We start from the raw sequence: 27,285 nt of genomic DNA, 5'->3' as shown, positions 1-27,285 counted from the left end.
TAAATCTAATGTTTGAGGGATATAAGGACTGAAATAAATCTTGCCACTGACAGTGTAGCCTTGGGATCCCTGTCACTTAATAAAAAAGGCATTATGTCAGAGATAGAGGCATTAGATTTATATATTAAAAGGGGAGAGATATAATGTGATCGAAGTTCCTCGTAAAAGCGGCATTCCAAGAGGGCATGAGCTAATGAATCGATAGAGCCAGAAAAGCAAGGACAGGTCCTGTCTGGCTATGGTATATTCAAAATCCTTCCCTGCATAACCATAGAGGGCTATGCTAAACAGAGTCTAGCTAAACAGAAGGCTCCAGAAAGACGAGGAGTTGTCAGATAGTAAGTATAGGCGGGCAAACCGCGTGGTGGTGGTATTCCGAAAAACTGAGACGAACAAATGCGGCGAGCACGAAAAGTAGTGCTGTTATAATCAAGCTCTTTAATGCGCTTTTAAATTTTGGTGAAAGCTTCAGATTTCCCAAGATCTAATAACATATCCTGCGAGAAGCCCAACAATGACAATTTCTCATCTAAGATTTTTTCCCATGAGGATTTAAAAGGGTCGTGCTTCAGAGAAGCTAGGAGCCTCTCAGCACTAAAGTGCACCTTAAGTTGTAACTTAAAGGCGGCCAACGATGCCCTGGTTTCGAGGGAGATTTGGTCAAACTCGGAGCGAAGGGTAACACCAGCAACACATCAAGGGGTGTTTGGGAGTTTTCATAAAAACTGCAGCCGTGGACGAAAGAAACAAATCCAGTTCACCAGATTAGCCTCTGCCGCTCATATGGAGGAGCAGGGAATCAAACCACTGCTCCAAACCACCGCTCTTAACCACTACACCACACTGGCTCTGATAGGTCAGAGAAGTTGGGAAACCCCCTTTGGTCACAGAAGAGATAGTTTCCGCTGTCCCTGTTTGTGCTGTCTGCACTCTCCTGGTTTCTCGTGAGTAAACCTTTGCTTCCATTGCAAATAGCAGAGGGATGTTAATGGAGCTAATCTATGCCAGAGTATTCCAATCCCCTTCGTCTTTTGGCTTTGCAACTCCCTCAATCATATCCTGAAGCTGGGCGCCAAGTTTGAGATTCCTAGCTTTATTTTTGGATGAGTTGTGCCTGCCACAGATGGACGGACAGATGGATCCTCTTATTGTTATAGATGCTGCCCTTCCTTTCTGGTCCCTCTCTAAACCTGTGCAAATCTAGATCAAACCTGACTGGTTATTACAGTCTGAGGCACCTGACATCTTTAACTTATTAAGATACCTCTTCTGTTACTATGTGCGTTATGTACCAGTGGTAATAGCTGGTGGTGGTACATCAGGAACTTTCCCCATCCATTAGGAAATCAGGTGTTGAATGCTGACAATCAAAGTTATGTGTTCTCAGGCTGCTGAAAGAGAGATGTTGGCTCAGTTACTGCCTTGATGTGTTTAATGTTGGGCCTCTTTAGTGATGGTTTAGTTGCTATTTATTATTGCCCTGTTTTATGCATTAATTGACTGTTAGCGACTTTGGGTGTTCTTTTGAGCAAAAAAGTGGACTATAAATGGTCTAAAATAAGAATTCACACACAGCACTAAACTGTAGTTTGCGCTTACTGTTGCTTAGAGCTCAAACTGTGGTTAGAGCTTCCAAATATAAAGGCAATCAAGCAGTGGTATACAGCTGCTTCTTGGCTTAAGTTCCCATCTGCTCCGTCCTCCAGTCTGTGGGTGGGATCCCGTTCTTTCCTTTGGTGCCAGGAGCCTCCCTTGATGCAAGAGGTTCTGGAACGGCTGAGACAATCCTTAACAAAATGCCCACGTTCAGATATATGGTTAAGGCAGCCAGGGTTACATCTGCAACAAAATGGAAAGCAGAAGAGTGCCCAGACAAGAGAGGATTGGAACAGCAAATTAGTGAAATATGCAGCAAAACTGACAAACTGCATGAATAAAAGACCGATCAAAGAGTTCCAGGACAAATGGAAGGCATATTATTTCTATTGATGCAAAAAATGATGAACAGAAAAGGATATGATATGATTTTCGGATGTTTTGAAAAATCTGACTCAGTAACAGAGCAAGAACAAGAGACATCCTGATTAAGACTGAGGCTCACAGAAGAGCTGCTTCCTTTAAAACACATGTTTAGTTTCTGCCATCTGCACCTGTTTCCTATGCATTTCTGCCTTCCCACCTTCTGCTGATCAGCTGATCAGCTTTCCAATAACTCCCTCTTTGAACTGCTGAAAAAGGAAGGGGCTTTTTTTGGTCCAAAGGGAAAGTCCCATATAGGTAGACTACTTTTAATCAGCTTTATACGTTAGTCTACATCCCTCTGTCTGGTCATGGCCCTGATTTTTATACTTTAATTTTAGAAGTAATATCACCTGCAAAGTAAATTGTTTCCCACTTTGTTTGATCGGGAGTGTTTTTTTTCCCCTGTAGACCATACCTGCCCTGACCTGGATGGCCCAGGCTAGCCCGATCTCATCAAATCTCAGTAGCCAAGCAGGGTCAGCCCTGGTTAATATTTGGATGGGAGACCACCAAGGAATACCAGGGTTGCTATGTAGAGGAAGGCACTGACAAACCACCTCTGTTAGTCTCTTACCTTGAAAACCCCAATAAGAAGAGTTGGTTTTTATATGCCAACTTTCTCTACCACTTAATCAAACCGGCTTACAATCACCTTACCCTCCCCACAGCAGACATCCTGTGAGGTACATGAGGCTGAGAGAGCTCTAAGAGACCTGTGACTAGCCCAAGGTCACCCAGCTGGCTTCATGTGGAGGAGCAGGGAATTAAACTGGGCTGTCCAGATTAGAGTCCACCACTCCTAACTACTGCTCTTAACCACTACACCACGCTGGCTTTCCATAAGTCGGCTGTGACTTGATGGCACTTTTACACACATAGAGACCGTACCTTTGCTTCACCTGCTTGTTTTCCCTGCTAGCCAGCTGAGATGTTTCACCGGTCCTCAGTTCCTCTTGGACAGTTCTGCTTCGATGTTTCTGAAGCATGGCAGCTATACAGCAAAACTCCATGAACATCTGTCTTTAAGGTGTCACAATAATTGTTTGTGTTCACTCCAAAAAGAATCCCAAAAGAGAGATAACCATGAGCGATGGCTTATCAGGATAGCCTGCAGATTAAGAGCACTGTTTACTGTTCAACGACTGTGACACAACCTTTCTGAGGTCCTTATCAGGCCCCATCATCGCAGTACTGCGCTTCCATCTCTTATGTATTTATCTTCTGATGCCTCTGCAAATCTAGGAAAGAGGCAGCCATCAGTTTTCTTGAACTGCCAGTATCAATCTCATCCTTATCTGTCGTTGAATGAATTACTATCGCATTTGTCCTTAATAACTGAACCTAAGGAACATCAGATTTTTCATGTGTGCAAAATGCTTCAGGCATTCGTTCTAGAAAGGGGACATTCAGCATTCTTGCTGATTAGCACATGAAAATTCGGCGGATACTAATCTGGTGAACTGGATTTGTTTCCCCACTCCTACACACAAAGCCAGCTGGGTGACCTTGGGCTAGTCACAGCTCTCTCAGCCCCACCTACCTCACAGGGTGTCTGTTGTGGGGAGGGGGAGGGAAGGTAATTGTAAGCCGGTAGATGGCATATAAAAACCAACTCTTCTTCTCGTTTAGGAGAAGAATTTAGGAAGAATTTTCTAATAGTCAGAGCAGTTCCTCGGTGGAACAGGCTTCCTCGGGAAGTGGTGAGCTCTCCTTCCCTGGAGGTTTTTAAGCAGAGGTTAGATGGCCATCTGTCAGCAATGCTGATTTTATGACCTTAGGCAGATGATGAGAGGGAGGACATCTTGGCTATCTTCTGGGCATGGAGTAGGGGTCACTGGGGGTGTGGGGGGGAGATAGTTGTGAGTTTCCTGCATTGTGCAGGGGGTTGGACTAGATGACCCTTATGGTCCCTTCCAACTCTATGATTCTGTTCTCCTCCTTCTTTGTTGTCTCCTATGCACCAGATGTAGAAAGCAATATGTGTGCATCTGCATTCCCACAATGTAACTTGTGGGGCTCTCCAGCTTCATTCTGCAACAAGGTGTTTAATATGTCAGCAATGCATCACTAGTTGCCAACCAATCCACCCAGTTCTTAACTGACTGGCTTCCATGGAAAAATGTAGGGAGAGAGAGAGGAACGAGTGATGCTGAGGAAGGAGGTTCCCAGATACAGTGAGTCAACAAAAATCTAAGACCTGTTACAAGAAAAAGGCAAAGCTAGTTAGATGATATAATTTATTTATTTAATGGGCCGTTACAGCATGCTTCGGTCATTAAATGGGGAAACTTGTTCAATAGCGAGACATGCATTCATTGCATGTCCGATGGGAGGAACTGTGTCTCCACATATAATAGTATTGGAGACCTATTGGGAATAAACCACTGCACCTTACTAGCTTTGCTTTTTATGTGGTATCTGGGGTTTGGTGCCTCTGCCCTTTAAGGTATGGGACAGTTAATTTAACCATGGGACCAAATTGCACGGGGCATTGTTGAGGAAGTACCTCCCAAAATTTTGCTCCCCCGTAGCAGCTGTTCTGTGATTTGTCCTGCCTTCCATGGAAACCATATTTGGTGATGCCCTTTGTCAAAACTCCCAGAGTGACCACAGGCTCAACATTGTTAGGGTCCCCTGTCTTGGAGAACAGATAGATTCAAGTCCAGGAGAGCCTTAGAGACCAACAAGATTGAAGAAGAAGAAGAGTTGAGGGAGACTCAAACCAGCTTACAATCACCTTCCCTTCCCCTTCCCACAACAGACACCCTGTGAGGTAGGTGGGGCTGAGTGAGCTCTATCAGAGCTGTAACGTCCCCAAGGTCACCTAGCTGGCTTCGTGTGTAGGAGTGGGGGAACAAATCCAGTTCACCAGATTAGCCTCCGCTGCTCATGTGGAGGGGTGAGGAATCAAACCCAGTTCTCCAGATCAGAGTCCACTGCTCCAAACCACCGCTCTTAACCACTACACCATGCTGGCTTTCTGGGGTATGAGGGGGTGGGGTGGGGTATGAGCTTTCAAGAGTCAAAGCTCACTTTTCAGCTTTGACTCTCAAAAGCTCCTACCCTAGGGTTGCCAGGTCCCTCTTCGCCACCGGTGGAAGGTTGGGGTTTGGGGAGGGGAGGGACTTGAGGGTGGGGTTTGGGGAGGGGAGGGACTTGAATGCCATAGAGTCCAATGGCCAAAGCGGCCATTTTCTCCAGGGGAACTGATCTCTGTCAGGTGGAGATCAGTTATAATAGCAGGAGATCTCTTTCTAGTACCTGGAGGTTGGCAACCCTATCCTACCCCCAAAATCTTGTTACCCTCCAAGGAGCTCCTGGACTTGACTCTAGCCGTCCTACTGCAGAACAACACTTCTACCCCCCAAAACTGCTATCACTATGGAAGTGCTTTTTCAGCAGTCAATGTTTTTTTTTAAATCTCAAACACTCATTTAGGAAATGGGGTCAGTTTATCCTTTATCAGTTCTATGGGATATTTGTTACAGATGCTCATCTTTTTAGGAGAGTGTACACCCCAGTTTCTTGGCTGTGTTTTTTGGAATTATATCAGGCAATGTTGCGTCCAGAGCTTTAATTTTTTCTTTCATATAGAGACTGGAATTTTTCTATGTGTTTCTGAAAAACCAATCTGTGTGTGTGCGTGAATCTGCTGGATTAGTGGGACTGAAATGATTTACCTCCCTTGGTCAGCAACAATTGGATTAATTCCTGGAAATTGTATATGCTGTTTGTGCAATTATATGTGCCTCGGGCTAAGATTTTGTCAGAACTAGTAAGAAGCTCAGCAGGATTAAATTGGAGAGGAGGTATTTTAAGGAAGGAAAATGTCAGGTGCAGAAGGAATCAATCTTGGTTATTCAGTCCAATGTGTTCTTGCACCTGAATTCATACTGAACAAAGTTTCTTGGGGCAGAGTTGGAGCACCAACAAAGGGCCTACCAACTTCTCTCCTATATATTGAATTCCTGAGAAAAGTTCTGTTTGGTTGTTGGAAGCTGCCCTAAGCCTGGCTTTGGCAGGGAAAGGTGCGGGGTAGAAATCAAAATGAACAAATACTCCCGGCTTCTAAACCAAACTCCTGTTCCCTTTATTTAAAGGCTGGTTTTGAGTTGGCTGCAATGAGCGCAATGAATCTCCCTCGCCCCAAAAGCGCAGATGACCAAGCAACCTTTATCGAGAGCTGTAGCCCTCGAGGACTGTCAAGATGTTTGACCGCAAGTTGGATTCTTGTCACCTTTGTCTCTTAGGATCTCCCAACAAGTGGAGGCCAGCCGGACACAGCTGCGGGCAATCAACGACAGGGTCACTCTAGCTCAAGCCAAAATCGACAAGATCAAGGGCAGCAAGAAGGCGATTAAGGTACTGGATGCTCGTTGTTGGCACTCTGCTCTCCATTGAGATTGTTTTGTAGATGAGGAACTATATGGCCATCTGTCAGCACTGCTGCTTCTACGACCTTAGGCAGATCATGAGAGGGAGGGCACCTTGGCCATCTTCTGGGCATGGAGTAGGGGTCACTGGGGGTGGGGTGGGAGATCATTGTGGGTTTCCTGCATTGTGCAGGGGGTGGGACTAGATGACCCTGGTGGTCCCTTCCAACTCTATGATTCTATGATTCTATCTGTAGCTGGGAAACAGACGTCAGGTGCCACATCCACAGTTCCTACTTCTGAATTAACATGCCACCTCTCCAGTGCATGGAGTATGTATCGCCAGTGTGCATCTTTCTAGGATAACATGTTCAGATTCCTTCTTTCTCCCTCCCCTTCTCTGTTCCCACACTCATCTGCCAAGGTGTTCTCCAGTGCTAAATACCCTGCTCCGGAGAGGCTGCAAGAATATGCCTCCATTTTTGCTGGTGCGGAAGATCCAGATGTGCAGAAACGGCCAAGGCGCAAGATTCAGAGCAAACACAGGGCATTAGATGAGAAAGCTTTTCAGGTAAGGAACGGAAGGAGTAAAAAGGACCGTGCTGGGTGAGGAAGTTGGTGGTCGATTTTGAAAGGAACAAGAGTTCTCTTGGGTTTGGGGGTTTGAGGATTCAAGGGCTGCAAAAGCCTCAAATAGTGGTGGGGGAGGGTCCCAGGGAAGGAAAAAGTACTGCAAAGAATAGAAGGTTGCCATGCTAGAAGTTACCACGGCTCAGTACTGGTAAGCGGTGCAGGATGCATATCTGCAGCCTTCTGAGTTTTACATGTTGCGTCGGGTGAAGCTGTTTGTGGTGGGAGGTAATTCATTTTTACAATGGTGCCTCCTGAACCAGTCACAACCCTATGTGTCAGGAAGGGGGCAAAGAAGATGAGTTTTCTACCCCTGCCCTTGAACTTATGAACATATGAAGCTGCCTTATACTGAATCAGACCCTTAGCCCATCAAAGTCAGTACTGACCAGCAGCGGCTCTCCGGGGTCTCAGGCAGAGGTTCTTTCACATCACCTACTTGCCTAGTCCCTTTAACTAGAGATGCCGGGGATTGCAGCGGGGACCTTCTGCATGCCGAGCAGATGCTCTACCACTGAGCCACCGCCCCTCCTCTTCTCAGCAACCGTGCCTCTGGCTCAGTGGTTTTTGGCCCCGTGTTCTGGGAAACCTCGCATTTGTTGCAATGTCACTAGGCTTCCTCTGCTCATGAGGTCCGTTTAAGTGCCTGGTTCTCCGTGAGATATTGGAGCAGCATCAGTGTGTGCACAATATACTGTGTGGATGCAGTATATTCCTTTTAGTAAGTGAGTTAAAATGCATCTGGCTGTTCTTCCAGCTCCTATGATTTTCTGGCTGCTAAGGAAGAATTTCCAGCAAGTGTTTGGAAATGGCCAAGGCAAAGTATATAGCTCATGGGATGAGGCTGATATCTACTTTGGGGACCTGGAACAGATGGAGAGACCTTTGCAGAGAAGGGCCAGAGAGGCTCTTTGCTTTCCAGTGAACCCGAAAATAAAGCTGCCTTGTATAATTTCAGTGCTTTATACTTTCCTGTAGTTTAACGGAACTGTTTCATCAAAAGTAGCATGAATATTTCAGGTTGGTCTTGGAACTGGCGGTGGAGAGCTGAGTTTCTAGGTGTGTGGAGCACATCTTAGCGTCCCCAAATTAGGCCTGTTGCTTAGGCCTTCCCTGTACTGTTTGAAGCAGAAGTAGGTTTGAATGTGCCAATGAAGGGGGCTGTTTCAAGAAAAAGAAGAAGCGTTGGTTTTTGTATGCTGACTTTCTCTACCTTTTAAGGAGAATCAAACCGGCTTATAGTCTCCTTCCCTTCCTCTCCCCACAACAGACACCTTGTGAGGTAGGTGAGGCTGAGAGAGTTCTGAGAGAACTGTGACTAGCCCAAGGTCACCCAGCAGGCTTCATGTGGAGGAGTGGGGAAACCAACCGGTTCACCAGATTACAGTCCGCCGCTCATGTGGAGGAGTGGGGACTCAAACTCAGTTCTCCAGATTAGAGTCGTCCACTGCTCTTAACCATTTCACCATGCTGTATCAGTCAGAAAAGCACAGGATGCTCATACCTAAAGGGTAATTCTGGTCCTCATAGTGTGGGGCCTTTTGCAGATCTTTGAATGAAACTGCCTTCTCTGGAGTCAGATTATTGACTCTTCTAGCCCAGGATGACTGCCTGGTCTAAGTGGCTTCAATTCTCCAAGTTCTCAGGCAGAGGTCTTTCCCAGCCTTGCTACTTGAGGTTAGCTTTGAGCATCCTTAAAGTACTAAAAATGGTATCTACACCAAAACATGGATCCTTAACTTACACTGATCTCTAGTGAGCTACAAATTCCCTTGCAGTTCTAATCATGACTAAGAGGGCAGTTCTTGACTTCACAAATACAGGAAGGCCAACCATTACACCATGAATGCGTGGTCAACCTGCGCGACTCATGGCTGCAGGGTGGTAGTAATGTGCGATGGGGTGATCCTCTAAATGGGGCAGAACAATCTGAACCATACTGGCTGCCACTACAGAGCAAAAAATATGGTTAGTCAACGACTTAGACATCAAATTGCAGAATGAGAGGGCCGTTCTTCCAAGACCATACAGACTACTAAAGAGTTGGGAGGGATTCTCTTCGGCTCCTTATCTGACCTCCGTTGCTTTTACTAAATTCCGATGGGCTTTTTCAAGAGCTCGTTTTAATGCCTTTCCATCAGCCTTGCTCAGCTGGAGATTCCAGCATTTACCTCTTGAGTCTAGATTGTGCCCTTGTAACTCAGATGTTGAGACAATCACCCATATTTTATTGTATTGTAAATTTTATCAGGATGTCAGAAATAGGCTGATTTTGCCCTTGTTGACCAGAGTGTTTAGACAGTCAGATGATTTTATTACTAAATATTTACTTGAGGATAAAGATGCCAACATTTCCTACACAGTGGCAAAGTTTTGCTACGTTGCCACTAGAGTGAGAAGAGCTTGGGTTAGCGCATCAAAACAGTAATCCTGGCTCTGTATTGATCAATTGTAGCAACATTTATCTGCTGGTCAAATGATCGTAAATAAACTGAACTGAACTGAACATACTGGCTGCCACCCCCTGGAAGCTTATTCATGTTACCCATGGGGAAGCTGAGTGACCCCTTGGCTCTTTCAATGGAGCGATTCCCAGTGGGTTGCACTTGATCTTTCCAACATCTAACTGAAGAGAAAAAAAAATGTCAAGGACGCTGAAGTGCCCCTTGGCTCAGATTGGAAAATAGGAACAAAACAGAGGGTGGAGTTCAGCGGCAAAAAAAAAAAGAGAACAAGCTTTGCATTTGTAAAGGGCTTCAGGGCATTTCTGGTTTTAAAGAAAATCTGAGGCAGGAGTGGGAAAGACCTGCCTGATGGAGCCTAGAGGAACATAGCTGTTGAAGGAGAAGAAGAAGAATTGGGTTTTATATGCCAACTTTCTCTACCACTTAAGGGAGACTCAAACCGGCTTACAATCACCTTCCCTTCCCCTCCCCACAACAGACACCCTGTGAGGTAGGTGAGGCTGAGAGAGTGTGATTGGCCCAAGGTCACCCAGCTGGTTTCGTGTGTAGGAGTGGGGAAACAAATCCAGTTTACCAGATTAGCCTCCGCTCCTCATGTGGAGGAGTGGGGAATCAAACCCAGTTCTCCAGATCAGACTCCACCGCTCCAAACCACTGCTCCTAACCTCCACACCATGCTGGCACCATGCTGGAACATAATAGTAAAGAGAAGAAAATCCATGTATTTGGTCTTCAACAGGATATGAAAAAGCTGACCATGTTGTGACAGTGGAACTACTGAAGAAAACCTATAAGGACTATGAAATTAGTTGGTCAGATGACAAGAAGTGAATTGCTTCTGCTGTGTATTTTGAACTACAAAGTTTCTTTTCAGCATAATGTGGATTTCTGTCAGAAAGTACAATCAAGTGTATTTTCAGTTGTGCTGAATAAAAAAAGATAGGGAGACAGCGTGGTGTAGGGGTTAAGAGTGGTAGTTTGGAGCGGTGGACTCTGATCTGGAGAACCGGGTTTGATTTCCCACTCCTCCACATGAGCAGCAGAGGCTAATCTGGTGAACTGGATTTGTTTCCCCACTCCTACACACGAAGCCAGCTGGATGACCTTGAGCTAGTCATAGCTCTCTTAGAGCTCTCTCAGCCTCACCTACCTCACAGGGTGTCTGTTGCAGGGAGGGGAAGGGAAGGTGATTGTAAGCCGGTTTAAGCCTCCCTTAAGAGGTAGAGAAAATCGGCATATAAAAACCAACTCTTCTTCTTCTAGGTGGCATTAGGTTGGGTGAGTTGGCCTGAGTCTGTATATATAAGGCAGCTACTTTGGGGCAAGCACACTGAGGCCTTCTCACTTGATGGTTTGGCACACCCTGTTTCTGAATTTTCTTGTAATGCTTTCTCTGTCTCACACTGCTATTTTGGAATGAAAGTCAGTGCGGGGAAGGAAAGGATCTGATTCCGCACTTCCAATTTGAAGCTCCGTCTCAAAGTGGGACCAGGGGAGGTTTTAAAAGTGGCTGTCTCGCCTTAGCTGTCCCGAGTACTCAAACCAGCAGATTCTGCTTTGGCACTTTGAAGAAGAAAAAGAAGAGTTGGTTTTTATATGCCGACTTTCTCTACCACTTAAGGGAGACTCAAACTTACAATAATCTTTCCCTCCCCTCCCCACAACAGACTCCCTGTGAAGTAGGTGGGGCTGAGAGAGCTGTGACTGGCCCAAGGTCATCCATCTGGCTTCGTGTGGAGGAGTGGGGAAACGAATCCAGTTCACCAGATTAGCCTCCGCCGTTCACGTGGAGGAGTGGGGAATCAAACCCGGTTCTCCAGATTAGAGTCCACCGCTCCAAACCACCGCTCTTAACCACCACACCAGGCTGGCTCTTGAATACCAGCTCCCCAGCCCCACGCCTGTTTCAAAGGCATGATGCATATGAAACACATTGCCGTGCGTGATATCTGAAGCGAGACCTCCGAAACACCACGATTTACTGGGCGATAACGGCCTGTATTTCATATCCGGCGTCCTTGTCACTGTGCCCGAGAGTGCAACAGGCAAGCCTGCCTCTGGTGCTAATTGAATTTCACAGGAGGAAAGTCACCGTGACCACCAGGGCTAAGAGAGGGTGGCAAGCGGCACGAGCAAACACACCGACAGTCCGTGAGGCTTAAAAATTAGATGTTGATGGCATGCGTGTTAATGGTCGGAAGGGGCCTGTTTTTGAATGGCCTTGACCCCCCCTCCCCCTTCCTCAGTAACAATTTATTATCTTCTTTCCTTCGCTTCTACTGTGGCTAATAATAAGGTGCTCCCATCTTCCATGAGTGCAAGTTGGAATGGATTTTTAAGCTCTCTACGGTCTTTTATGCAGGGACATTTCCCCGTGGCCACCCCTGCCGACTACTTCGGGGCTTCCTTTTGATTATGGGTGCCTTTTCTGCCCATCAGAGGCCGCCTCGCTGTCCCCGCGCATTTTTCGGATGCTGTTTTAGCCAGAATCTGGAAAACGCAGGCAAAACGCACGGGGAGAGCAAGGCGACCTCTGACAGTTGGAAAAGGCACACATAATCAAAACGAGGCCCCAAAGTGGTTTGCAGGGGTGACCGCAGGGAAACGTCCCTGCATAAAAGGCCTACCTCTCTTGTGTGACTACACAACAGGACCCAGGGCAGGGCTGACCCGGTTCTCAGCCGAGTCCCACTGAATTCTCCAGGTTGAAATCGGGTCACTGCAGACTGGGACACAGTTGAGAGGTGGAAGAATCTGCTTCTTGTTCCGGGAACTGGGACTTTTGGGGGGCACGCTTATCCTCTCTCCCCCGTGATGGCAGGCCTTTGCTTTCTTCCGTCGGCTTGAGAAACTGTAATTCACTCATGATGGAAAAGTTGCATTTGGACAAACCTGACGGGGAGGCAAAATCCATTCTTGATGCTGGCTGCCCCATCTACCACCAGGGAAGCCATGGAGGGGAGGGTTGTATGCATTAAATGCTCAGCCATTCCCCTCCTAAAGGCCTGTGTGTGTGTGTGGAATTATTTACACCCACCCTTTTTAACCCAGGAGCAAAGCTATGGAGTTATGGGCACATAAAGTCATTGGAAAGTGGGTGTGGCTGAGTGGTAGAGCATCTGCTTGACACGCAGAAGGTCCCAGGTTCAATCCCCGGCATCTCCAGTTAAAGGGACTAGGCAGGTAGGCGATGTGAAAGACCCCCTGCCTGAGACCCTGGAGAGCCGCTGCCGGTCTGAGTAGACAATACTGAGTTTGATGGGCCAAGGATCTGATTCAGTATAAGGCAGCTTCATGTGTGTACTGATAATGAGGCAGCATGGTGTACAGTCAAATACCCACTTGTGCCATGGAAGCTTGCTGGGTGACCTTGGGCCAGTCACTCACTCTCAGCCATGACCCTGGCTAATATTTGGGTGGGGAGACCTCCCAAGGAATACCAGGGTCGTGACGCGGAGGCAGGCAGTGGCAAACCACCTCCAAACGCCTCTTGCCTTGAAAATCCTATGGAGTAGCCATAAGTCAGCTGTGACTTGATGGCAAAAAAAAAGGTCTTTGTCCTCATCCTACTGATGGTGAGGCAGGCAAGATGGTCGCCATCTGACGTGGGGAGATGGCTTTGTGCTTCTTGGCCAGAGGTCAAGGTCGTTAAGCCTCCCACAGCCGTTGACGCCAACAGGTGACTGAAAGTGGTGCTGTTTGCGTTCCCAGGAGAAGCTGAAGTACTTCCCAGTTTGCGTCAGCGCAAGAGTCCATCAGGAAGATGATGCCGAAGAAGGCCTTGGCAGCCTCCCCAGGAACATTCGCTCCCTCAGCTCCCTGCTGCTCTTCAATACCACGGAGAACCTGTAAGTGTTGTGCCGGGTCGGCCAGCGATCACTGCTCTGGGCTAGTTCCGAATGAGACCGTGGCCTGGTTTTATTTCTGAAGGAGCCCTGCCTCTTGGAGTTGCAGCGTGTCCCTCCACCCTTAATCCTGTCTGGGCCTGAAATCCAGTTTTCTTCCTCTCTTAGCTTCCTCGCAGTCAGCTTTAAGTTTTGGCTGTGATGATTTCCGCCACCCCCCTCCCCCGTGTGCGGTCCTCCTCCAAACTCAATTCTTCTTCGTCTTTGCTTTCTCATGATCATCGTGCTTATGACAGCCACTCCACAGCAGCTGTTGGGTAGGAAGTGGTGTGGTGTTGGATCATCAGCCTAACTCGAAACATATATAGATATATATAGATATATAGATATATAGATATTTAAAAGGTGGAAAGAAAGGGAGGAGAAAGAAGGGAGGCTGCTGAGTCTCGTCCCTTCGCTCTCTTGTTCTCCTCTGAATCTTTGTCCTTTCAAATGGCTCCCTGCCTTCCCCCTGTGCTCGGAAGGATCCTCGTCCTCGCCCTGGGCCCCATTCTTGGTGCAGTTTGACAACTGGCACTGATGGAACTGTCAGAGGGAGAACAGAAAGTAGCCGACCTTCCCAGTCATGCCTGGGTCATCCCCCTTCCCCAGTTTCCAGTTACCGTCCGTGCCATTTCGAAGGGCAGCAGGGAGGCAGCCAGGTATCCCTGCATCCTGGAAACTCTCCCAGAGCATATCTTGTACTGAACTTTGTGCCATTTGTATTAGGTTTTTGTTCCCGTAAGCTTTAACTGAAATGCAAGATTTTTTTTAAAAAAAATAGTTTTTAAGAGGCTTCATGGAGCATTTTTAGTACATTTTTTAGTACATTTTAGTACATTTAGCACATCCCGCCTTTTCCCAAGGAGGTCAGGGCGGCTTGAATGATTCTCCCCTGCCCCATTTTATCCTCACAACAACCTGATCTCAGGCCAGGTGGAGTGAGAAGAATGACCCAGCCACCAAGCTGGAGCAAAACAAACAGGCCATTTACGCAGGGCCAATTTTGATGCTCGCTCAAAGCTCTTTTTTTAAAATGCGACCTATACAATGCCTATTCACGTCCCAATGCAAAAGGAGAAATTTCACCACCACCCCTCCCCTGCTCCTTTGTTCCTTCCATTAGCCAACTGCCATTTGCATAGCTAATGTGCAGCTGTCATTTTGCATGCTTCCTTGAGGGGATTCTTCGAGGTGGGGGCAGAGCAAACACAAAAGGTCGCGTTAAAGGGGCTCTTAAGAAATGCGAAGCAGTTATGCGCCAGCTTTGCAGTCACTTCCTGAATGACGGTTCGGCATGAAAAACTCAAAAAAATTATGCAGGGCACTTCCGCCTGGAACGCACTGCTAATTACCAAGCAGAAATGGCCACAGAGAATGAAAGGGGAGATATAAATAGCACCCAGCTGTAGTAGTCTTCTCACTTTGAGCCATTATTAACTGTTGCTTTGGATTAATTTAAGCCTGTGTTTTCCCCCTCTCCTTTCTTTCACACCTCTGCTCCCTGTGTACATAAGCATCTTGAATAACTGGGGGGGGGGGGTGCAGAGCTTCTGGTCATCTCTGTGGAGGATGGCATTGGGTGTCAGCAGCACGGCTCCCTGTGTAGGCTTCAAGAAAGGTGAACATTTGGATCGCTGGGGGCAGAAGTGAAAACGTGTTGTGTCAGCAAAACCATTCCTGGGTCTGAAAGGGACAACTTTTTTGTTTTCTCCCAGTTTAATCCTTGCAGTCACGCCTCGTTCTACGGCCTGTGCCCGTCGCTCTGTCACGAGGCGGGCCTGACCGGCTTTTCTTCTCCTTCAGGTATAAGAAGTACGTTTTCCTCGACCCTCTGGCTGGAGCCGTGACCAAGACCCACGTGGCTCTGACGACGGAGAAAGAGGAGAAGCTCTTTGATGCGCCCCTCTCCATCACTAAAAGGGGGCAGCTAGATCAGCAGGTGACCCTTCTCAGAGAGAGAGAGAGAGAGAGAGAGCTTCCCTCTGGCTTCCTGGGCCTCTTGAGGCAGGGCCTTGAGTCAGTCATGGGGGGTGGGGCTTGTGCTTATCTCTGTACCCTCTGGGATTCAAGCAAAAAAAGGACTCTCTGAGCTTGCACAGGGCACAAGCAAGGCTACGGGGGCTTTCACAGAAGGGACAGAAGAAATAGTGGGGGGAGGGGGGAAAGAGATACTCTCACACAAGCCCTTGTGGGTCCATCTGCTTGTTGCCTTCTATTATTTAGGGTGGTTAAAACAAAATCGGATTCATGGTATGGAGAGAGTGGACAGGGAGAACACTGGGTCATCTGCTGAAGCTGGAGGGTGAGAGATTCAAAACAATAAAAGGAAGTATTTCTTCACACAAAGCATAGTTAAATTGTGGAACTCCCTGTCCCGGGATGTGGTGATGGCTGTCAACTTGGAAGGCTTTAAGAGGGGAGTGGACATGTTCATGGAGGTGAGGGCTATTTATGGCTACTAGTTAAAATGGCTACTAGTCATGATGCAGACCTATTCTCTCCAGGATCAGAGGAGCATGCCTGTTATATTAGGTGCTTTGGAACACAGGCAGGATAATGCTGCTGCAGCCGTCTTGTTTGTGGGCTTCCTAGAGGCACCTGGTCGGCCACTGTGTGAACAGACTGCTGGACTTGATGGGCCTTGGTCTGATCCAGCCTCTCTTATGTTCTTATGTTCTCCTGAGTGAATTCCATTCTCCCCTTTTCAGCATTACCCACAGATGCCGTGTGGTAGCGTTTTCTGCAAATGCTGCAACCATGGTTAGCTTTGACCAGTTTTGCAAATCAGCTCCTTTCTCTTAAAGAAATCGTGATTAGCACTCACCTTGGTTCAGACCTACCTCCGTGCCACAGTTAATGCCAAAAGGAAAGGGAGGGGGCATTTGTGTGGGAGGGGGCATCTCCATCCACAGGATGCGCTGACTGGGGAAAAGGTCACATGTGCGCATGCCATTACTTTGCCACTGCTTAACAAAAGTAATTGCATAACTGCAGTGAGGAAGGGGATTCCCAAACTGGGAGCTGATGAAGTCTGTTACCAGCCTGCGTATTTATTGGGCAGAGGATCAGCTGGTACAGTGTTACAGTTAGCTTCTTCTCCCCATTTCCATTAACAACTTCTTGTGCAATGGAACAGCTTAAAAGAAAATAGCAACAAACAGAAAACGGATCTGTTCAGCAAATACACAAAGCAGCAGCAATGTTTAGGTGCCTCGAAAAATAGAACGTCATCATTTGGTAATCAAAATTACAGCAGTATTCTGGCAGGTCCATCTGGGGAGAGCTGCCACCAGGATTTGGGAGCTGAAGGCCTTGTGTGGATTGAAACCCAAGAAGGGTGGTTGCTATCCATTTCCAGGTATCCAAAGTTGACCCTCTGAAAGTGTTACAGCTTTAACCTTTCTGTTTGGATGGGTTTCAGGTGCTGGAAAACTACTTCTACGTGCCAGACTTGGGACAGGTGCCTGAGATCGACGTGCCATCCTATCTGCCTGACCTGCCTGGCATTGCCGCCGATCTCATGTATAGCGCTGACCTTGGGCCTGGCATCGCGCCTTCTGCCCCCGGCGCCGCTATCCCAGAGCTGCCGACTTTCAACACAGAATCTGTCGAGCCCTTCCGACAAGGTGTTCCTTCTGTCTGTTCCTCCGCTTTCAATTTATCTTGTTCCATTTTGGGTTGTAACTTTTCCAATGCAAAGGGGAAAAACGCACAACTCAGCTATTTTCCAGTGACAACACTCCCCTAGGGAAGTCATTTTCACTCCCTCCTTACTAGTATTTAGGCACCAAGCCAAAGTTTTGCAGAGTGTTTGGGGGGTATTAACAGCTGCTGTTAATAATTTGAGTTTTGTGATTTCTTTTAATTTTGGCTTTTGAATTTTTGTTAGCCTTGGAGCGCCCCCCCCCCCCACACACACACACACACAACCTAGGATCTTTTAATATATACCAGGGAGGAAGAGCATGATGAGCCAACATGGAGTAGTGCTTAAGAGCGGTGGTTTGGAGCAGTGGACTCTGATCTGGAGAACCGGGTTTGATTCCCCACCCCTCCATATGAGTGGTGGACGCCAATCTGCTGAACCAGATTGGTTTCCCCATTCCTCCAGATGAAGGAGGGCCTTATAACCAAAGAGGAATATAAGCAAATAACTAGTGCTTGTAGGGAGAGTGTTAGGAAAGCTAAAGCTCAGTATGAACTTAGGCTAGCGAGAGATGCTAAACGCAACAAAAAAGGGTTCTTTTCCTATGTACAGAGTAAGAGTAAGAACAAGGACAAGATAAGCCCATTGCGTGGACCGGAAAGTAAAATTGTAACAGGAGATGAAGAGAGGGCAGAACTCCTCAATTCCTACTTTTCCTCAGTTTTTTCTCGTGAGGGAAGTGGTGCTCAACATGGCATAAACAGAACATGTGATGAGGGAAGGGATTTGCAGCCTAGAATTGGCATTGGGGTAGTGCACAAACACCTGGTTTCTTTAAATGAAACAAAATCCTCTGGGACAGACGAATTGCACCCAAGGGTACTCAAAGAACTTGCCGATGTAATTTCGGAACCTCTGTCCATTATTTTTGAAAAGTCTTGGCAAACAGGTGAGGTGCCAGACGATTGGAGGCGGGCAAATGTTGTCCCCATCTTCAAGAAGGGGAAAAAGGGGGATCCAGGTAACTACCAACCCATCAGCTTGACTTCTATATCAGGAAAAGTGTTCGAACAAATCATCAAACAGTCTGTCCTTGAGCATTTAGAAAGGATGGATCTGATCACTAAGAGCCAGCATGGGTTTCTCAAGAATAAGTCATGTCAGACTAATCTTATCTCCTTTGTTGAGAAAGTTACTACCTTGCTGGATCGGGAATGCTGTAGACATAGTTTATCTAGATTTCAGTAAGGCTTTTGATAAGGTTCCACATAGTATTCTAGTTGACAAATTGGGAAAATGTGGGTTAGATCCTATTATTGTTAGATGGATCTGCAACTGGTTGACAGATCGTACCCAAAGAGTGCTAGTTAATGGTTCCTCGTCCACTTGGAGAGAAGTGACTAGTGGAGTTCCTCAGGGATCTGTGCTGGGCCCTGTGTTGTTCAACATCTTTATAAATGATTTGGATGAAGGAATAGAGGGGATGCTTATTAAATTTGCAAATGATACTAAATTGGGAGGGGTAGCAAATACGGTAGAAGACAGAGCCAAGATGCAGGATGATCTTGACAGGCTGGAGAAATGGGCTAGAACTAATAAAATTCACTTCAACAAAGACAAATGTAAAGTTCTGCATTTCGGTAGGAAAAATCAAATGCATAATTATAGGATGGGGGAGACTTGTTTGAGCAGTAGTGTGTGTGAAAAGGATCTTGGGGTGTTAGTAGAGAAAACACTGAACATGAGTCAGCAGTGTGATGCTGTAACTAAAAAGGCAAATGCAGTCTTGGGCTGCATCAACAGGAGTATCGTGTCCAGATCACTCGAAGGGATGGTATCGCTTTACTCCGCTCTGGTTAGACCTCAACTAGAGTACTGTGTTCAGTTTTGGGCACCACAATTTAAGAAAGATGTAGACAAGCTGGAACGTGTCCAGAGAAGGGCAGAAAGATGGTGAGGGGTCTGGAGACCAAGTCCTATGAGGAAAGGTTGAAGGAGCTGGGTATGTTTAGCCTGAAGAGGAGAAGACTGAGAGGGGATATGATAACCATGTTCAAGTACTTGAAGGGCTGTCATATAGAGGAGGGTGCCGAGTTGTTTTCTGTTACTCAAGAAGGTCGGACCAGAACCAACGGGTTGAAATTAAAAGAGTTTCTGTCTAGACATTAGGAAGAATTTTCTAACTGTTAGAGCGGTTCCTCAGTGGAACAGGCTTCCTCGGGAGGTGGTAAGCTCTCCTTCCCTGGAGGTTTTTAAGAAGAGGTTAGATGGCCATCTGTCAGCAATGCTGATTCTGTGATCTTAGGCAGATGATGAGAGGGAGGGCATCTTGGCCATCTTCTGGTCACTAGGGGTGTGGGAGGGGGAGGTAGTTGTGAATTTCCTGCATTGTACATGGGCTTGGACTTGATGGCCCTGGTGGTCCCTTCCAACTCTATGATTCTAAGCCAGCTGGGTGATCTTGGCCTAGTCACAGCTCTCCGAACTCTGTCAGCCCCACCTACCTCACAGGGTATCTGTTTTGGGGAGGGGAAGGGAAGGTGATTGTAAACCGGTTTGATTCTCCCTTAAGTGGTAGAGAAAGCTGGCATATAAAAACCAACTCTTCTTCCTTTCCCCGTCTGAATAGCATGGTAACAGTGGTCTTGCTGTTACAGCAGAAGCCAGCTAACTTTTTTTGAAACGTGTATAAATTTGAGCTCGGGGTCCCTAACCTTTATCCCCCGCCCCCCCCCCCAACAGAGTGTCAAAAACAGATGGGGCTACACTGAATGTGGTGCGTTTTAAACAATAATATGATACGATATGTATAGTAAAAAACCAATAATACATAGTCTAGAGGCAAGAGGTGAATCCGCGTCCCCCCCCCCCCCATGGCTTTCAAGTTAAAACAGATTAACCATGTCTTTGCTGGATCAGAGGACAGAATTGGGTCCTCGGCTTTGTTTTTTCTTATGAGCAGCTGTAAACGGTGATGGAGGGGGGAATTGGTTGTCTCTGTCCCTACTAGCCCTCGGGTAGCAGCAACATGCGTCTGGTTGGCGACTGATTTAAACTAGCTGCAAGGTGACATGACCACGGCAAGGACACGCCACTTCTTTGGGGGAGTTGGCTCTGCTGCATTTATTTTCTTTTTATAATACAATTGCTGTGCTGCTCCAGAAACACGGAGGTGCAAATCATAGTGTTTCTGCAGAATGAGAGAACACACGTCTCCTAGCAGGACTAAAGAACGGGGCAAGCAAGCAGGCGAGCCTTTTCATGAAGCTCCTTTGTGACTCCTAACCCTCCCTTCTTCACTTGCAGATCTCCAGGAAGGGGCGCCTCCTCCGCCACCCCCTCCTCCCCCGCCTCCACCCCCTGAGATGCCAGCTAGTGCTCCACCGCCTCCACCCCTTCCTCAGGTCCCACCCCCCTCTCAGCCTTTCCAGCCACTGGGTGAAGAGAGCAGCAATGCAGTCCCGTCAGGTAAGGCCTGAGACTCACGGCTGAAACAGTTGGGGAAACCCAGCATGGTGCAGTGGTTAAGAGCGGTGGTTTGGAGCGGTGGACTCTGATCTGGAGAATCGGGTTTGATTCCCTGCTCCTCCATATGAGCGGCGGAGGCTAATCTAGTGAGCTGGATTTGTTTCCCCACTCCTCCACATAAGCAGGAGTGTGTAGTGGTTAAGAGCAGTGGACTCTAACCTGGAGAACTGGGTTCGATTCCCCCACTCCTCCACATGAGCGGCAGAGGCTAATCTGGTGAACCAGGTTGGTTTCCCTACTCCTACGCATGAAGCCAGCTGGGTGACCTTGGGCCAGTCACAGCTCTCTCAGAGCTCTCTCAGCCCCACCTACCTCACAGGGTGTCTGTTGTGGGGAGAGGAAGGGAAGGTGATTGTAAGCCAGTTTGTTTCTCCTTAAAAGGTAGCGAAAGTCGGCATATAAAAACCAACTCTTCTTCTTCTTTGGCGGGGTGGGGGGTGAGGAGGGAAAATTTGTTGGGCTGCAGAACGCAAACAGGCAAGCTTGCCGATGCCACCCTGCAGAGACCCCGCTGTCTTTTTTCTCCGCAGCTGCTCTCCAGGGGGCACCGAAAGAAGTTGTGAACCCCTCGAGTGGCCGGGCCACCCTGCTCGAGTCCATCCGCCAGGCTGGAGGCATCGGGAAGGCAAAACTCCGTAACGTCAAAGAGCGGAAGCTGGAGAAGAAGAAGCAGAAGGAGCAGGAGCAAGGTGCCCTCCCCCACGTTCCTCTTTGCCAGCTAGATCTTGAGGGTTCCTCTGATGGGTGGGCTAAGTCTGATCAGGGCAAATCCTTCACCCCGGGGTCCACAACCTTTCTAAGCCTGTGGGCCCCTTTGGGATGCTGACACAACACGGTGGGTGCAACTGAAAAATATCTGCCATAAAATGGCTGCCAGAGGAGGCGGAGCCAGCCACAAAACGATGGCTGCGTTAAAACTTCAGTCCCATAGTGAAGATCTTTTTTTAAAAAATCTGCACAGCCAGTGAAATCTCAAGTAACCAATCAGAAGCCTTGCTGGGCAAAAGGCCCCTTTTTAGAGCACAGGGCTCCATTGATGCTTTCCCCCACTAAGGCAATCCACGAATACCTTCTTCCAAGAATGGCTCTTCTGTCTTTAGGGACTGGCAAAAGCAGCTTAGCTCTTGGGAACTCTGGCTTTGCTCTTTGGCAGTGTGCCTCTCTCTCTGGCCCAGACTGTTGTTTTCCTAGGCTTGGCTCAGATGAGAACCCGCGCATGCCAATGTGACGCATGATGTGGTTAGCAAACGTGGCTGCTGCGTCTGTGAGTTCATCAGACCAGCCCCATGGAATTGGTGTATTCTGGTGTTCCCCCCCCCCCATCTAGTGAGAGCCACGGGGCAAGGCGGAGACCTGATGTCGGATCTCTTCAACAAGCTGGTTCTCCGGCGCAAAGGTAAGTCGGCATGTAGCAAGCTGCTCCTCTCCAGGTTCAGGGTGTGGGGGCAGCTCCTGCAAAGCACAAGCTATGTATCTCTTATGAGCAGAAAGCAAAACTTCTCTCAGTTGAGCAAAGAGTCCCAATATTGGCCGTTGGGGTTCCCCTTAGAATACTACTACATTTGTCTCTCAGTGGTATTCTATCCGAGGGAGTTGCAAGCTTTCTCCCTGACCCCCCAGTGCTAAGGACAGTAGTGTGGATAATGTGGATCTTTATGGCTTTCTTCCCTTTTATGACATCTGGCTGACTTATATTAGCCCTCAGAGCTTTTAATATAGCGTGACTTTTAGCTTTGAGAGTCAGCATGGTAGTTAAGAGCGGTGGACTCTAACCTGGAGAACTGGGTTCGATTCCCCACTCCTCCACATGAGCGGCGGAGGCTAATCTGGTGAACCAGGTTGGTTTCCCTACTCCTACACATGAAGCCTGCTGGGTGACCTCGGGCTAGTCTCAGCTCTCTCAGAGCTCTCTCAGCCCCACCTACCTCACAAGGTTTCTGATGTGGGGAGATGAAGAGAAGGCGATTGTAAGGTGGTTTGAGACTCTTTAAAGGTAAAGAAAATTGGGGTGTAAAAACCAACTCTTCTTCAAGAGAGCCAGCATGGTGTAGCGGTTAAGAGTGGTGGTTTGGAGCGTGGACTCTGATCTGGAGAACGGGTTTGATTCCCCACTCCTCCACATAAGTGGCGGATGCCAATCTGATGAACTGGATTGGTTTCCCCACTCTTACGCATGAAGTCAGCTGGGTGTCCTTGGGCTAGTCACAGTTCTCTTAGAGCTCTCAGCTCCACCTTCCTCACAGGGTGCCTGTTGTGGGAGGGGAAGGGAAGGTGATTGTAAGCTGGTTTGATTCTTCCTTAAGTGGTAGAGAAAGTCGGCATATAAAAACCAACTCTTCTCCTTCTTCATAGTGTCACCATTTGGTGAGCCCTCACCCCAAGGATGGCTCTGTAGTCTTGCCAACCCATTAGAACCCCCTTGTTTCTGCTGATGAGCTTCCTCAATCCTTGTCCTTCTGAAGGGTTGCACATTTTTTCTCAAACCTGACAGATTCCCTGAGTTCCTTGGACCTCTGCCACCGAACGTAGGGATGTGGAATGTTGATATGTACCCAGCCCGGTTATGCTGGTCTGATTTACACTCGTGCAAAACACTGATTGAGTAGCTGAACAAATGCATTCCCATTAATCTTGCCAGCCTTGGCATACCTGACCCGTTGCGAGTCTTGAGCTCCCGCTGTCATCACAGGGTGTTTCTGTTCCAAGCCCTATGAGGAAAGGCTGAGGGAGCTGGGAATGTTTCGTCTGGAGGAGGTTGAGGGGAGGGGCTGTGACTCAGTGGTAAAGCATCTGCTTGGCATACAGAAGGTCCCAGGTTCAATCCCCAGCATCTCCAGTTAAAGGGATAGGCAAGTAGGTGATGGGAAAGACCCCTAGCCTGAGACCCTGGAGAGCTGCTGCTGGTCTGAGTAGACAATACTAACTTTGACGGACTGATGATCTGATTCAGTATAAGGCAGCTTCATGTGTTCATGGACACGATTGCTCTCTTTAAGTACTTGAAGGGCTGCCACTTACAGGAGGGCAGGGAGCTGTTCCTATGGGCAGCAGAGGATAGGACTCGCAATAATGGGTTTAAATTGCAGGCGGAAAGGTACCGGCTGGATATTAGGGAAAAGGTTTTTACAGTAGGAGTTATTCGACAGTGGAATCCACTGGTGGTGATCTCCCCCTCACTGGCAGTCTTTAAGCAGGGGCTGGACAAACACTTGTCAGGGATGCTCTAGGCTGATCCTGCATTAATTAAGCAGGGGGTTGAAATAGATGGCCTGTATGGCCCCTTCCAACTCTATGATTCTATGATTCCTTTGCAGGTATTTCTGGCAAAGGGCCCGGAGGTGGCGGAGACAACAATGCTCCCAGCGCCCCGGGGGGTGCCTTTGGCCGCATATCGGACACGATCCCACCTCTGCCACCCCCACAGCAGCCCCCTGGTGAGGATGAAGACGACTGGGAGTCCTAGATCGCGCCTGGCTTTTTTTGTTCGGGGCTGCCTTCCCTGCCATGAACATGGGGCCAAGAGCCTGAAATTTGCCCAGGCTCTTTGAGGCCAGAGGGCTTCTGTTGCCTTTTTTGTTTTTTTTTTAAGACCCTCCTGTAGCAGAGTCTTAAGTATCAAAGACAGTTAACCCTTGCCCTTCTCTTCTGTGTTCTCTCGAGGGCCAGCGACTCCTGGAGGGGTGTTGAGTAGCGGGTGCTAAGGGAGGATCAGAGCCCAGCCCTACTCTCGCAGTGGGAGCCGAGAGTCCAGTGTGGGATGCCTTGAAGAGGGCTGGGCCACTCTCGTCAGCAAATGGCCTCTGCTTCCTCCCACAGCTCTTCCCTTCTGCTTTTTCTTCCTGAAACTGGAGGGGACAAGGGCTGGGAAGCCGTTGAGCAGCAGAGCTGCCAGTCCTAGGAGGTGCTCTTACTGCCCAGCCCTCCTCTTCCTGTTGGCGCATGGATGCAATGCCAGCTCAGTGACAAAGAGCTTTTTTTTTGCTAAGTCTAAGTGAAGCAGTGGGATGAAGCAGTGGTCAGTTGCGTACTGCAGACCTCTGCTTCTTTTTCACGGATGCCTAGTTCAGCTGGGCTGGAGAATGTCAGAGGCAACGCGGCAGTGAACTGGAAGGTGGGGGTGTCAGCTTGGCCCTGGGCTTCTCACACACACACACGTGGGTTCAGCAGCCCTAGCAAAACACTTGACATTTGCTTAGTCTGTACTGGGGGCATGAGATTACAAAATCGAAGCTCCTTTCACTGTTCTGGCCTGGCTCTCATGTTGCAGGCGGGAGCTGATGGATAGTTTTAGTTGCACTGGGGGGGTTTCATCGCCCCTCTCTGGCTACCACTATTGGGGCAAATACCCATAGCTGGAGGTCGTACCAGGGCTCTCTAGACATTGATGTAGGCTTGTTTAAGAACCCTGGTGATCTCAGCGGATGTGTTCATCCCAAGTTGAAAAAGACATATTGATATCTGCTCTGAGCAAACAAAAGGGACACCCCCTGTGTCCATAGCTCCTCCCCCTGCCCCTCTGCCAGCAGAGGTAAGGAATAGGGAGCAGAAAAAGGACGCAGCGTGCACCTTCCACATCTTCATTCTCTTCCCACTGTCAGAACTAAAAAGTATTTAAGCGTTTTCTAGATAGCAAGCGAGGCCTTTTGGTCCCACACTTGAAGGGTCTTGACTTCCTCCCCTCCAATGAAGCTACTCTTCCACCCTCCTGGCCCCATGCGGGTTCCCCTGGCAGTCGGGGGCCTTTGCCTTCAAGTTCAGATGAGCATAAAACCTAAAGCATTCTTGCAGAGAGGCGAGATTCATTAAAACTTCAGTAGCCGGGTTTCGCAGTTTAAAAGCCGACGCACCTGCAGTCCATGTCCTTTTGACCCACTTCCTTATTTCATTTTATGCGTGAACGCTACCTTTGTGAGTGTTGCCGCATGGCGAATAAGCTGAGGCCTCCTTTGCTTCAAAGGCCAGAGAAAGAAGGTCAAGGAAAGATCAGAGCAGGTTTTGCAGCAAGACAGCGGCAACCTTCAGGGGCCTTTCTGAATCTTCCCTGACCAAGTTTCCTGACGGAGGCAAGCGCCTCCTCTGGAGCTGGAGGGCAAAGAGGGAAGACTGCTAAGACGGAAAACAGAAACGAGCCAAGTTGTGTAAAGCTGTGAGGCAAAAACCTGGAATTCATTTGTAGCTGGGGCTGGCCTCCATGTTGTTCAGCCCTGCCCTGTGATCCCAAACCTTACCATTCACAGGCCTGCTGCTATACTAGTATTCACCCCAGATGAACCATTAGAACAGGCCATATAAAATGCCCCACACAGACAGGTAGAGGATATCATGTAGTTATTGCCAAAAAAAAAAAAAAAAAAAACTCCCATATACATGAACTAACAACTTTATTAATCACTTTTTAAAATAAATTTGAAAAGCGCCAAGGGCAGAAGGTGCACTGTAGAGATGCATTCAGCTATGCTCCCAGCAGTTTGGACCCGGCGAAGGACAGCCAGGTGCTTTGTCCATCACCGTCAGGCACGGAGGGACTCGCAAACGGATCTCTTCTCGCAGTGGAACTAGAAGACAGGAAAATAAGAATGGCCTCGCTGAGGTCAGAGGAAGAGGTCAGGGGTCTAACCCAAGGGGCAGGAGGAAAAGCATCCGTCATTAATCTGTGGCTGTCAGTAAGGCAGGAGACGGGAAGGAGGCGCTGAAGGCAGCAAGAGGAACATGTGAAGCTGCCTCTGAGAGCCAGCATGGTGTAGTGGTTAGGAGCAGCGGACTAATCTGGTGAACTAGGTTTGATTCCCCACTCCACTACACGAAGCCAGCTGGGTAACCTCAGGCTAGTCACAGCTCTCTCCGAACTCTCTCAGCCCCACCTACCTCACAGGGTGTCGGTTGTAGGGACGGGAAGGAGATTGTAAGGTGGTTTGATTCTCTTTAAAAGGTAGAGAAAGTCGGCATATTAAAAAACAACTCTTCTTCTGAGAGTTGGGCCAGCGGTCCAGGCAGGAAGGCAGAGGGGGGCTGTGAAGCCTGGCAGTGCAACAGCTTCTGCGCAAACCACAGGAACACACTTCTTCCATTTGATCAAGCCTGACCAAAACTGCCAGCAGGCCAGGCGGTCACTGAGCCAGGGACCTGCAAGGCCTGCTCACCAGTCTGCAAGGCCCTGCTGTTGGCTACAAGGCCGAGAGGTGGTCATGTGCCTTCGGCTGAGGCAGGGCAGAATCATGGCTGGGCTAGCCTGGTCTGGCCACTCACCTTTCTTAAGGCAGCAAAGGCTGGCCCAAAAGCAGCCTTGACCTGGGTCCTGCTCTTGATCCACTGAGGCAGTTTGTTGAGAACAGCTGGGCGGGCGTAGCGGTGATCTAGCAGCACGATGCTGGCAAAGTCCTTTTGATGGCGAATGGCTCTCCCTGGCAGAGAGACGCACCAGAAAGAGGCCGCTCAGAGCCCTGCGGGTCGGCAACACCGCTTCCTCAGACTGCAGCAAGAAAGGGGTCCTGCAACTTTTCCTGCTGTGGAAACGGGACTGGCGATTGAAGCTCAAGGAAGGGACGGCCAGGCTTCGCTTTAGGGAATCATCTGGCAAGGTACAGTCTTAACAGCAAGCCCTTATGTTGAGCTGCTAAGACTGAACCCTGGGCGTTTCTGCTCCAGTAAAGTCTGAACTTGGAAAGAAGGACACACTGGTTTATTGAGAATTTAGATTCCCTGGGGATGGCTTAAGCTTCCTTGTAGAGGTAAAA

General features: G+C 48.4%; 2 protein-coding genes across 2 annotated transcripts in view; one reads left to right on the top strand and one right to left on the bottom strand.

Annotated features, from left to right (window-relative positions):
• WASHC1 (WASH complex subunit 1) overlaps positions 1–24,014 on the top strand; it is a 39,310-nt gene extending 15,296 nt beyond the window's left edge. Inside the window, exons 2-10 of the mRNA XM_056846857.1 lie at positions 6,273–6,384; positions 6,820–6,966; positions 13,202–13,338; positions 15,181–15,316; positions 16,799–17,003; positions 20,330–20,491; positions 21,082–21,240; positions 21,879–21,947; positions 23,866–24,014. Of these exons, the coding sequence (XP_056702835.1) occupies positions 6,273–6,384; positions 6,820–6,966; positions 13,202–13,338; positions 15,181–15,316; positions 16,799–17,003; positions 20,330–20,491; positions 21,082–21,240; positions 21,879–21,947; positions 23,866–24,014 (1,276 nt within the window). The remainder of the gene's footprint in view (positions 1–6,272; positions 6,385–6,819; positions 6,967–13,201; positions 13,339–15,180; positions 15,317–16,798; positions 17,004–20,329; positions 20,492–21,081; positions 21,241–21,878; positions 21,948–23,865) is intronic.
• A 1,520-nt stretch (positions 24,015–25,534) lies between these two features.
• The window catches only part of DDX11 (DEAD/H-box helicase 11), a 38,122-nt gene continuing 36,371 nt past the window's right edge, over positions 25,535–27,285 (bottom strand). The window contains exons 26-27 of the mRNA XM_056846586.1: positions 26,798–26,952; positions 25,535–25,633 (exon numbers count right to left, since the gene is read on the bottom strand). Coding sequence (XP_056702564.1) covers positions 25,535–25,633; positions 26,798–26,952 — 254 coding nt within the window. The remainder of the gene's footprint in view (positions 25,634–26,797; positions 26,953–27,285) is intronic.

The sequence above is a fragment of the Euleptes europaea genome, chromosome 3 (assembly GCF_029931775.1).
Source record: "Euleptes europaea isolate rEulEur1 chromosome 3, rEulEur1.hap1, whole genome shotgun sequence".
In the NCBI taxonomy this organism is placed as follows: domain Eukaryota; kingdom Metazoa; phylum Chordata; class Lepidosauria; order Squamata; family Sphaerodactylidae; genus Euleptes; species Euleptes europaea.
Note: the sequence above shows the minus strand (reverse complement) of the source record. Positions and strands in the feature narration are given on the sequence as shown.